This window comes from Notothenia coriiceps, unplaced genomic scaffold, assembly GCF_000735185.1.
Source record: "Notothenia coriiceps isolate Sejong01 unplaced genomic scaffold, NC01 NC01_scaffold00004795, whole genome shotgun sequence".
NCBI classification, from domain to species: Eukaryota; Metazoa; Chordata; class Actinopteri; order Perciformes; family Nototheniidae; genus Notothenia; species Notothenia coriiceps.
This window is the reverse complement of record NW_011337496.1, coordinates 250,959-263,358: the sequence shown is the minus strand read 5'-3', so window position 1 is coordinate 263,358 and position 12,400 is coordinate 250,959. Positions and strand designations below refer to the sequence as shown.

The 12,400-nt window shown below is 40.6% G+C and overlaps 3 protein-coding genes across 8 annotated transcripts in view; 1 reads left to right on the top strand and 2 right to left on the bottom strand.

Annotated features, from left to right (window-relative positions):
- Positions 1-410, bottom strand: part of pacsin1a (protein kinase C and casein kinase substrate in neurons 1a) — a 42,451-nt gene extending 42,041 nt beyond the window's left edge. The window contains exon 1 of the mRNA XM_010767793.1: positions 275-410. The gene's annotated coding sequence lies outside the window, so the exon portion shown is untranslated. The remainder of the gene's footprint in view (positions 1-274) is intronic.
- An 828-nt stretch (positions 411-1,238) lies between these two features.
- smim29 (small integral membrane protein 29) lies at positions 1,239-5,578 on the top strand. 4 transcript variants are annotated; one of them, XM_010767791.1, is made up of 5 exons: positions 1,239-1,317; positions 1,824-2,121; positions 2,523-2,548; positions 2,682-2,787; positions 4,093-5,578. In XM_010767791.1, exons 2-5 carry the CDS (start codon positions 2,014-2,016, stop codon positions 4,159-4,161), a joined length of 309 nt encoding a protein of 102 aa, XP_010766093.1. In that variant the 5' UTR covers positions 1,239-1,317; positions 1,824-2,013; the 3' UTR covers positions 4,162-5,578. The 4 variants fall into 4 exon arrangements, with proteins under 4 accessions (XP_010766093.1, XP_010766090.1, XP_010766091.1 ...); XM_010767788.1 differs by having other exon boundaries at positions 1,244-1,317; positions 1,821-2,121; XM_010767789.1 differs by having other exon boundaries at positions 1,314-1,469; positions 1,821-2,121.
- A 119-nt stretch (positions 5,579-5,697) lies between these two features.
- hmga1a (high mobility group AT-hook 1a) lies at positions 5,698-11,713 on the bottom strand. 3 transcript variants are annotated; one of them, XM_010767784.1, is made up of 5 exons: positions 11,641-11,713; positions 10,586-10,701; positions 9,550-9,630; positions 8,464-8,550; positions 5,698-7,671 (listed from the first exon to the last, which is right to left on the bottom strand). In XM_010767784.1, the coding sequence occupies exons 2-5, from the start codon at positions 10,679-10,681 to the stop codon at positions 7,600-7,602; spliced, it is 336 nt and encodes a 111-aa protein (XP_010766086.1). In that variant the 5' UTR covers positions 10,682-10,701; positions 11,641-11,713; the 3' UTR covers positions 5,698-7,599. The 3 variants fall into 3 exon arrangements, with proteins under 3 accessions (XP_010766086.1, XP_010766087.1, XP_010766088.1); XM_010767785.1 differs by lacking the exon at positions 11,641-11,713 and adding an exon at positions 11,409-11,512; XM_010767786.1 differs by lacking the exon at positions 11,641-11,713 and adding an exon at positions 10,801-11,159.
- Between the last annotated feature and the right edge of the window lie 687 nt (positions 11,714-12,400).

Genomic DNA, 12,400 nt, shown 5'->3' with positions numbered 1-12,400 from the left:
AAAACAGTTGTGAAAAAAAACTTTTAATATAATGTTTTTATCAAAGTATTTTGCAGTGGACATTTTTGTCTCGAATGACTAATTTGCGTAGTCCAATCGAATGATACCGGAGGGTTAAGTACCAGATCCGAGTACTTAACTAGTACCTAACTTTCAAATACAGTCTCTTGTGAATTGCCCTTCAACAAGGTTTGCAAACCAGCAAATTCACTTTGATCAATACATTCTTAAAGGCAGATGTTTGTTGTACACTTGTTGCGTCAGTGCTTCTTACCATGTGCTGCTGCTGCAAGTCTCTCTGTCAGGAAAAGCAAATCCACTTTCATCAGTCAGTGGTTCCTGGTTTTATATCCTCAGTTGTTCTCTCTCCGGTCCTGGTTTGCCCTTAAACTCCTGCTTTCTCATTGTTTTTGAGATAAAATCAGCTGGATCAACTGCTATTGTCTGAAATGACACAATTTTAAAATGGTTAAATGTGCTTTTTCAAATGTCTCACAAAGTTTGACACGACATTCGACTGGGCACACACACCTGTTCTACTCAATGCGATGTTATAATGCTAACCTCCCTGTGTGTATGTTTTTTTATTATAAATTCGGGAAGCCTAGTAGCTAAGCTTGTCCAATGTTACCCTACTGCCCTACTGCGTTGCCCTGCTGCTTACACCTGTAGCAAAACAAGGCTAAACCACTCCAGGTTAAATATGGTTTTGAGAGGAGGTTTCGTTAATAACAAGACCATATGGCTGGTGGGCACCAAGATATTCTAGTTTTTCTCATAAAGCGTACTTTCAAATGGTTGCTAAACCTCGTTCATCGGGACCGCAGCTCATCCGCAGCTACTGAACTTCTGCCATCTATGAGCAACTAATGTCAGCGGCAGCGTCATTCAAAAATATCCAATCAAATTGCAGAGGGCAGACAGGCAATCAGTAACACAGGTGGTTGCAAAGTGCCATAATATGTAATAACATGTACACTTATATAAATAATTAATAATAAGCAATGTCAACAAAATAATGTGGGATTTCGTGATGCTAACAGATAATGTTATTTTGTGACGCTAGCTTCAGATACTAACACGCTAACATAACATCAAACGCACCACACGAGTGGGAATAAATCGGAGTGTATGCATAACCAACACACATATATACATACAAAATAAGTACATGGAAGGCAGAACCTGAAATATAATAAGCGCAGTTTTGTTTCGCTTTTATTCTGAAAGTTTCACACAGGAAGTGTGAACGGAAGACCAACTGCCTGAAACCACAACATAAACGTTAGTCAAAAGAGAGGCTTTCTACATCGCACAGTGAGTTAGCATTTACTTATAATTAAAGTTAGACAGGTTTATTCTAGCAGGTTATAAACCAACCTTGCCGTGATGTAGAGGGCTTGTTTCAGCTTGTTTGTGAGATAAAACAACTTGTCGGCGCACCTCGTCATCTACCGGAGCAGCTAACGGTAAAGGGCTGTTTATGTAGCTAGTAACGCAGGCTAGCCATTAATAGCCGTTATCTCTGTGCGTAGCAACGTTGATTGACAGCTGCTGTTATATTTTACTCAGCTACATGCCGTTATTACACATAAGCAAATAGCAGGAACCAGCTGAGCAAAACGTGGCTTTTCCGGCACTTGCTAACAAGACATATTATGTTTATAATGTATTGAGTTGGCCCATATAAATCCTCATAGCCTTTTTGCAAATGTAAGGGGAAGATATCCAACCAATTAACCTTTTTGCCCTTTTGTGACCTTACTACTTCCTGGATGTACTTATAACAATGCGCGAATTATTTTCATTCCGTTTTCCAGCAGATTCTTTCGCTGATTAGGAAGGGCAGTGATACCATGTGGAAGTCACATGAACGACAAGGATGAGGTGTAAACAACAAGAGGGCAGCTTGAGGAGAGATCCGCTGCACACTGTGTCATAGGGAGGGGGTTTGCTGCTTGTAAACACCCTGCACAAGCAGCCCCCTGTGTCCCTCTCTCCTGAACATATGCAATGAACAGCACTACTGAGCCCCCTGCCATCATAGATGGGGATGTGGCAGTCAGCTATGTGTTGGTGCCATTCTTCCTCATCACTATTATTGGAATTGCTGCAGCTGTGGTAAGTTGGGCGGGTCTGCATAAGACAATATACACAAAGTTGAACTGCCTATGTTTTATCCTATGTGTTACCCACTTTTGTTTTATGCCTTTTATTCTACATTTTATAGTTGTACTTTGAATTGTGTACTGTACTGTAAAGCACTTCGTACATTTGTGTTGAGAAGGGTAATATATAAATAAAGTTGTACTTACTTACTTACTTACTAAAAACATATAGTGTGTTCAAGCTGCAAAGTTCAGTAGATATATAAACATTCGTTAAAATAAGAAGCCACTTTATTAATCCCACAAGGGGGAATTAAGTGTTGTACTCTGTTAAAAAGGCATTGTGATAGCTCAGAATTTAGACTGATTACATATACACAGTACATGTGATACTCTTCCATTTGTCTGTTTCAGGTCATGTATATTCGTAAGAAAAGGCGGTAGGTTTTTAATCTACCCTGATTGATTGAATGGCACAATGCTACTGTGATAACATTGATCGCTTCACTTCTGTGTTTCGGTGTTAGTCATTATATCAGAGTTTGATTTCTTTCTGTTTTGTGTGTGCTGCAGAATTGACAGACTTCGTCATCAGCTGTTACCAGTTTACACATATGATCCATCAGAGGAGCTTAATGAAGCTGAGCAAGACATGTTGTGGAGAGAAGAGGACACAAGGGTATGATGCACCATTGCTTTGCAAACTTTTATTTTCTCTGGGACATTTTTAACTACAAGTGGTACTAGTCATTCTGAAATCAGATGTAGATTTTTATAAGCGAAATGAATATGTAAACAATGATTTCACCGCAAATCCTGCATTAAGAAATGTATACATTATTTCTCCATGTAGAGGTTTAATATAGCTCTAATACAACAGAATTATTTTTCACAAAAACATGCCTGCTGTTGACTTCTCTTGGTGTATCTTTTTAACTGCGTGGTTGCGCAATTTACTCTAAACCACAGCAGTTCCTCAATTAGTTAGTGACTTCCTTCCCCTCATAGAACAACGATGCAAGCAGGAAACTACAGTCATAGTAGTGGTGGTTTTCAAACGTAGAACAGTTGCACTACTTGTTTTATTTACAAACCTCCAATGCTTCACAAAAGCAAGGAAAATAAAAACAATAAACAGGGAGTTCCTCAAACCAGATCTATTGTAGTGTACATGTGGCTCATGTTATTCAAAGTGAAAACCAAAACATAACTTTCTATGAAGTTTAATTTGACACTCTTGGTGGTAACATACTGTAGTTTAGAAATGTATGAAATAGAAATAGATGGAAACAAATTACCGAAATTAAACTATTGGCCTGGTTGAATCCAGTGAACAGTTTAGCACTGAGCCATGACAAACACTAGGTGGCAGTATTGACCATGGGAAAAGGCATGTCTTACTCCACTCAACCTATAAATTGGGAAAAACCAAATCATAAAATCAAGTTCTGTAGTTGTCAAATAGACTAATATTAAGTGATTAAAGGTGAAGTTCATCTAAATATCCAAACAACATTTGTTACTCACTCCCACAGGATTATTTTTAGTGTTTTATGTCCATCCCGGAAAATGCTGATCTGTAATCCGATACACGTTGAATTTGTGTTGTTCAGAACTCAGAATGTTTCACCAGAAACAATATCCCTCTTACTAATGCTCATATTTTTTGACCTTGTGTCTTTAGAGTAACCGCTGTAACCAGGACCTGTTGTTAAAATTATGTTACTTTTCAATTTCCAAAATTAGTTTATGTACAAATGAAACATCATTCCCCTCCCTTGTTTGCTTTTCATTATAGCTTGATAACAACATGGGTTTAAATGAGACCTTGCTGTTTTCTGTGTTCTTTCTGTGCTTTGAATGAGCTGACCCTCACAACAATTTAACATATCTTCATCAGAAACATTATTTTCCTTAACTTATGCCTTTAAAAACTACAGTGTGTAACTGAACTGTTTTTGCACTTTGCATTTTATGTCCTCAGATTGTACAAGGCTGGGCCAAGAGCTATCAACAGCGACGCCCTCTTCTGACCAAAGACGTCAATGCATGATGATAGTGAGCCATGGCATCGGACATCAGTGTGGAGACAACCTTCAGCCACATCAGTCATCAGTTTGAAGTCACGCACAAGACTTCCTTTTGGTTTTACTTGTCTTTGCTACCATTTGCCGTTATCTCCCTGTTAAAGTCCATATAGATTGACTGTTCTGATGCCAATCCTTTGTGCCTAATAGATGCAGTACCGTACATTTATTTATTTGAAATTATTTATTCAAAACCTTTTTTCACTGACATTATTCATGGTTGAGAAATGTGGTACCTCTCACAAGATTAAGAAAAAAAGTTTCTGTAGGTTTGCTTTGTTGTTTACATTAATTATGTTGTTTTGCGCAACAAGTGGTTTTGTTCCTGTGGTTTGCAGTAGGAGTTTGATTAGGGGCAGTGTTCACAGTGTGGTAGGAGTATGCATCAGATAAAGATATTTATTAATATGAGAGGGTTTAAGATCACTGTCTGGTTAGGTTATTGTGAAGAGGTTGTTTGCAGTGCTTCTTTAAATAATGGCTTTTAGTTACATGTGTTGACATGAAACACTCCAATGTGACTTAAATTCAGTTTTAACAATTATTTTCATACAGCTAAGAGATTTATAAAATAGATTTGCTGTTCAAATTAGGTTGGGTGACATTCATTTCAGTTTCATTTTGTGTCAAAAGTTGGTTTTAAATCTCTCAGAACTAGCTGCCCCAGATCTCTCTGTGGTTTAGCCCCTTCCTATGACTCTTATCAATGGCATGAAATGGAAGTAAATCAAATCAGCCTCCTCTCATCCCCAAAATGAGTGGTGACTAGTGCCCTAAATATGTCCGTTCTACAAGGCATGGCACCAACAAAATGTACCTCCAGCTGAAGATGAATGCCATAGGTCTGACTGTATCAAGCACTCAGGAAGTCTTTTTTTCTTGAATTGTAACCTTACCTGACCTTTCATTTGTGAATGTAAAATAGAACTGTAAAGAGGCACATGCATTCATTGTGGATAAAGTAAAGTGTATTGAGAAGATAATATCTGGACTCGATAACAGGTACGACTAAATATTGAGGTACTCTGGAATAAGACTTTTGTATAGATGTTAATGTGTCATTTCAGGCCCTAAGATTTCTTTACCCAAGAGCATGCCCCTCTCTGCTCATAATACTGTTGACTTTCTATGCATTAGTTTCTCATTTGTGGAAAGGTAGGTAATCACAAAGGAAACTGTATAAATATCCGATTATGATTTGCACTGGTAAAACCCATGTCAACTTTTAATGGAAGGCTCTGATTGTAAGTTGCACATGATAAAGAACTACTGAAATCCAAATGTGAATTTGACAACACCATTAGATCTTCAGACTGTTGGACCAGTTTGTTTTGAGTGAATTCATTGAAGCTATGAATTAAGAAATAAAGTAATATAACTTTGTATTGGTGGTAATTGTCTTTTTATGATTTGCCTACTCATTTGGTGTCAAGGAAAGTGAAATGCATGTTAAGTGTTAAGGTGGAAAACCAGTGTGCACACATAACAAGGTGACAACAAAGTGACAAAGAAAATTCTCTTTATTGACCATTTCTGATACAAATTGTTGTAGGGCACCATAGAAATATAGACATTGTACATTTATATACGGTGTACATTAAAAAGAATAATTCCATCCTAACGCATTAACAGTATGTAAATGAACAGTTGCAAGATGTCGGTACGTAAAATGATACCCATATTGTCCCAAGTAGTTGATGGATGTTTGAAAAAAAACTAAAACATGAAATGACCATTGTACTATTGATGGTGGCAATGTGTGTTAGTGACAAACACACATTGGCCAACAGAATGGTTAAGTGAAAAGAGCGCCTAGTCTAACACACAAATATTTGTCCATGAAAATTTGAACCAACATTTTAGTGCACCAGAAGAATAAAAACACACCTGCTAATCTACCACAGTCAGCGAACACAGTTGTCAAGCTGACAGGTCTCCCTGACTTGCTTCACAAATATAAACAACCTGTCTGCAAGCTCCGGTTATGAACGAGCCAAGACGTGCTGCGTGTGTGCACACAATCACAAACTTGACATCTTAAGATACCGCATTACAGTCCATTTGTAAGAAAAACAAAAATACATTTTCCAATTCATGCCAGAGGTTACATTTAAAAACAGAAACCAGTTCAATTCTATGGTTAAGCAAGCTGTTGATTGAGGTATGAAATCCAGGCCTTGTATCACCTGTATGCAGTTTTTCCGGGGTTTTTAACTGAGGTTGTAGCAGCTTAGGTAGGTGGAAAAAACCCAGGTAAGTGTACTGTGACTGCGGGTTCCCTGACACTTAGAAATACAAACATTACAACACACATCTTCAAAAGACTAAGAAAGTGTATTACTGTACTAAGTGATGACAGAAGGACCAAGCTAGGCGTAGCAGTGAGAGCTAGATGGAATGAACAATGTACAGCCCTGTTGGATAGCAGTGCCACCAACTATCCTCCATTACAAACTCCTCGTTTGACCGATTGCAGTTTGCCTTGAGTGATTGGGTGAGCGCTTAGTAACTGAGGACCGTGTGAAGACAAAGACGCCAACAAAAACAGCATTTGTAAAAGCTCCCTGAAGAAATGACACTGATGCCCTCTGCCTAGAACTATGCCAACCCTATTCTTAAAAACACACATTATACCAAAACAAGTTGTATTATATCATGAAAAGCAGCACACTCATGTTTTTTTTATAAATGTATGTAACCCGAAGGAACAAAACAGTACATCTCCCCACTGCACGCCAAAGACCGGCGACGAAGTTTGTAAAGCATAACCCTTATCTAAACTTTCCTAAAGGACCGGTTAAGGATGATTCTGCTCTACTGGTGGGGAAGGGAAAAATCAGTTCTGCAGAAATGAAAAAAAAAAAAAAAACACACTTCTACCATCTTTGACCTATTCTCATCCTAAATACTAAAGCTCAACTCCGTCTATAATATGTTGCAAGGGATAGGTTAACCACTTCACACAAACAAAAAATAAACCCAGTAAGTACAGGTAAAATTCACCTTTGTCCAGTACAAAACATGAAGAAAAATCTATATGCCCTACCATCTCAGATGCGGGTACAACACATAAGTAACATTAAGCGGAGGAGAGTCTTACAAACCATCTTTAGGGGAATCCAGGCTCCTCAGAGCACACTTGTCCAGTATAAAAGACTTGTGATAACATGACGTGTAAAGAAAAGGGCTGTTACCCTTCATGTAATTCTTAGATCTATGCTTGAGCAAGGTCCATCGTTCTATCCAGTGCTGTTGCATGATATTTGAACTGTGTTAAGCCTCCTTTTGGCAAAGGGGGGCTTTGTCGTGAACAGTGGTCATGTGGTGGCACTGGTGTTGGAGATACAGCCCAGTTCTAGTTAACAGTATGTCAGTATGTTGAGTGAGGTAGCATGCGTTGTGAATTACTGGTCGTTTTCTTCTTCTTCTTCCTCCTCCTCCTCTTCCTCCTCAGATGATTCCTTTTCTTCCTTCTCCTGTGACAGAAAGGGGGAATGAAATCCAGTCAAGCCTCGACTACACCCACAGGGAAAATGTCATCAACTTTTGGCTGCCTGTGATTCATGTCTCAACGTGACTGTTTCTACTTCTAATAAGCTCAAACACCAACATTACACAAAAATGTAATAATAAATGTCTTTGATAAATCACTGTGGCATGAAGAACACCCAGGGGAAGGGTGAGCCATCTGTAGTGAAGTGATTCATAAGAGTGGTGAGTCACAATGAGGCATACTTCTTTTCCTCCCCTCACTCACTACTGCCCAAGATTTTCATTCATAAAAACGAGGTCTGGTTAGAAGGGTAACGTTGGGTCATTCCTTTCTGTGACTAATTCAAACCAGACTTCTTTCTAGAGTACGCCCTAACCACTCATGCACATGACAGAATGTTACTATAAGACCGCAATTTTCCCCTAGATTTAACATGCATTTTTGACCCGCTTTGCATGCTCTGATAACTCGTTTAACTGCCGGTTACTCAACATGTGGATTAGGAACACCTTAAGAAAATTGCTACACAGGTTCAGAGTTGCCTTTTAACACAGTTTTGTGCATCTGAAGAAGCTTCTCTAAATGAACACTGTGCATGACATGAATAGCTGTGATGAGTAAAAAAATGACTAATTCGAGAGGAAGGAGGCAGGCAGGGGAATTAGGAAAATGCAATTGCGCCCTGCAGACAGTCATACAAATCATAATTCAATTTGGGGAGGAATGGTTTAAACACATGTGAGTACTGTTACACGGTTTATCAAGGGACTCTTACCTCCTTCTTAGGTCTTCCCCTGCGTTTTGCCCCTGCAGCTGGGGCAGCTGGGGCAGCCGCGGCAGCCGCTGCGGCAGCCACTGCCTTCTGTGAGCGAGGGAAAACAGAACAAGGTTAGCAGAGCTATGGGCGGGGCGATGCATTTAGTTATTTTCTGGCTCAGAGACCTGCTGCCCTGCTCAGTAAAAGACAAGACTTTCTGGGGGAAACAAAAACGGGTATAAACAATACAAATCTCCACAAAGCTCCGCTTCTAGCTGCCTGCAGATGGCAGTATTAACTGTGTAATGATACAAATGGAAAGGGGCATTGGGTTCATTGGCTATTATCTGGAAGGCCGACAGGAACTGCACACAGGGCACTCCAGTTCGCTGGCCACCTGGTCTGAGGCTCAGAGACAGCTGGTGGGACTGAGCGGACACAAACCCTCTGCAGCTCGGCCCTCGCTGCTAAACCTTCATCATACATGTATGTGCATTCTACTCTTCCTCCCTTTCCCATACATAGCAGTGAAGACAGAGCACACGGGGGAGCTGGAGGGTTGGGGCGAGGGAGAAAATCAGTTGTTGCTATGGAGACGACAGGCAGAGAAGAACTAGGGCTGTGTACTGGGTGGGGGCGGGGGGTGCTTAGTGTCAGCTTGGAAACAGTCTTGCGGCCTCTGCACCTGCACCGCACTGTGCATGACAAGCTGCAGGAAGCTGGAGGACAGGAAGTACAGCGAGCATCTCTCAACAAAAAGAAAATGTAAGGCAGTAAACCAAGGTCTTTACAATGGGAACCCAACGCCAGGCTATTTCTGACACCAGGGGGGGGGGGGAAGCTAAATTGCGGCCAACAAATATATCACAAGTAACAGCAGGATGTCCTTGTAAGAGGATGGGGTTAGCTACCGTTAAGCGTTCAACCAAATTCGGGGATTAGAAAAGGAAATGATTGCAAGAGAAGTGGGTGAACACCATGTTCCGCTCCGTCGTGAATCTGTGCCTGTCTTCTTTTAAATGAATGTGTACCAGGCCAGGCGGTTGGTGCATGCAAGCTGTTGCTGAAATCAGGACTTGTTGCTTGCAGAGAGCATTGACTTACTTTGGCCTTGATGACAGTCTTGTTTGTGCTGCCCTTGGGCCGTCCTCTGGACCTCTTTGGAGCAGGAGACCCACTTGCTTCCTGAAAAAGCAAAAGTCAAAACATGGTTTGCACAATATATAACATTTTACACTTTGTATATAAAGATGGAGCGGCATGTATTTGGCGTATTATACAGGAATGAATAATGTTCTACACGCAAGACTCAAATATACAGTGTTCCCCTTTCAGGGTCAATGTGACCGGAAACAACTTTAAGACAGACAGGTGCTTGGAGCCACAGGTTGCCATGGCCTCGCTTAAAAACTCTTTATGGAATGTTCAAAATGACGCATTTGTTTTAAAATAGTTCTGACAAAACATCTAATAAGACTCTTGAATGAAAGCAGCGGCACTGTGGTAGGAGAAATAACATTGAAGGGGCTCGAGTACCATCAACTCAAGTGCAAGGTGAATTCAGTATCTTGTTCTCGTGATAATTTGTGGTTGTAAGACATGTCGTTACGGTCCCATCTCCTGTTGCATTACGAGTGTGTGTAAACCATGGCTCATAGCAACCAAGCAATTCAATACTAAAACACACAGCACTGAGTGACAGCTATACGAGCCATTCTGTGCTTCCACCCAGCTATGTCATCCGTTACATGACAGCATGGGTGGGTCAATACTGGTTTGAAGGTGTAGAGTTACAGGTTGCTTACAAACCGGTGAGACATACAGGAAGTTTTTAGACTTCTACATTTACATCAATAAGGGGTGAGCGAATGGTCAGTGGCTTGCTGCAGCCATATCTTGATTGACCTAAAGGCTCAGTAGAATAGCAGGGGCGTATGTTATTGATATGCATGAGCACCTTATCTACAGTAATATCTACCTGGGCATCAACAGATGTGTTCTAAGCGCTTGTCTTGTTTCTGTACTTCCTTTTCTTAATGCACATGCGCTTTGTTGTGTTTTAGGATGGTGATAGGATTGAATACAACCCGGATATGATCACATGATAATCGGATAAACATAAATAAGTGTCACTACTCACGTCAGTGGTCTTTTCCTTGGGCTGCTTGCGGGGTCTTCCACGCCCCCTCTTCTCTGTTGCCTCCTCTTTCGGTGAGACTGTCTCCTTGTCGCTCATGTTTTCTTATCTTTTCGGACCTAGGAAATAAACCACACCGCTCAGGCTTGCTGTAAGACAAGGCATCAAGTTCACACATGCATATGCAACACAGTAAATACAGGGGCTACGAAACTCACCGACCGCAACAACAAAAAAAACCTGCAGACCACACACCGGTAACACGTTTAACTCAATTAATCCGCGCTTATTTCCAGGTCTATTTCGGGATCATCCGTGCTCTATTACCCACCCGACTGTGCCTTACAAACACATTTTTAACTATAAACATCTCGCATGGTATTGCTGGGATTATAGGCGGTCGGTAGCGGCATAAATCTGAAAAAGTCCCATGAACCCAACGCTCCTTCCTCGTACCGACCATGTTCGGCGGCCCTGTGCTGTACTTAGTTGTTGTGGCCAATAATCGGGCCTGCACATGGGACTATCTCACAGCATGTATCGTGCCATGGAGATACTAACCGACACACAATGGCTGCTGTGTCCTCTGTGGTGTTTTGCAGGTTCAACAGAGCTTGCATGGTCCCTTTAATAAACCGCATACAAAATGCAGGTTGAGTTGGGTTCGCTTGCGGAGGCGATATCCCGGATAGAGCAACAAAAGACGGCTTCACATTTCGAGCATGCCGTCTCTCCTCGTCGGAGCTCCTGCTTTTTAAAATGCATAAATATATGGTTCTGTTTGATTAAACAGGCAAAGTTTCAACGTCGCGTTTCCTGCACTCACCTTTATCGTTGGCTATAGTCTTTTACTGAATTTAACCCAAATGTTCCCTTTAAGCCTGGCTGGTTGTACCCGGTTAAAAAGCCTTGCACAGATCTATAGGCTACAGCTTTTATTCGTCAGACAGCACACAGCCCGCCCCTTTCAAATCCCAGCATGCAGCGTTGACTAAAACCCCAGCTATGAATGAGAAAGGAACAGGATTTAGACAAGAAATAAGACTTTAAATTCTTACCAGCAGGTTGAGAAGTTTATTCCTTCGACTTACTAAAAATAGCACGTGTGTCTTGTCTCCTGCAGATAAGGGAAAAAGGCGCCAGCAGGAGGAGTTTTGAAGCAATTTAAAGAGCCGCCCTCATGGGAAGGCGGAGACAATAAATGGGCCACCAACAGTAATAGACGATCCCCCGCCCCCCCTTTATCCCTCTTATTCACCTGGGTTCATATCAAAACACCAAAAAGCATGTGTAAAAGTTGCCGAAAAAATTATCAATGTAAGAAATATAAATAAACTGTATCATAACTGTATCATATGCATGTGGTCAATAGTAACCTACATACCACAGTCTTAACAATGATGGTGATTGAACTATGACCTCCCCCAATGCAAACACAAACCGGTTTAAGAACAGAGGCATAATTTCACGTTAGTTCCACCTAGCATCATCCTCTACAGAAAGACAGATCCTTAATGTGAGTAAAAGTACAGCAAAACCTCAACATAAATCTGTCAACAAGTTATTTATTTGTAAAATGTAAATCAAAGTATCAAAAGTGAGTTTACTGAATGCAGAAAAAATGGGCCATGGGTTTGTTACACTAAATTACATTATTTGATTTAATTGTGTAGTGATCACGGTGAACCTGCTTCATATTCTATCAGGTAATAATGTAATCTGCTAAGCATCATGTGATGTGATGTTTTATCTTAATTTGTTTTATCTTAATTTTCTTAATTTGTATTAAGCACAATATTCCGATTCTGATTTGTGGCC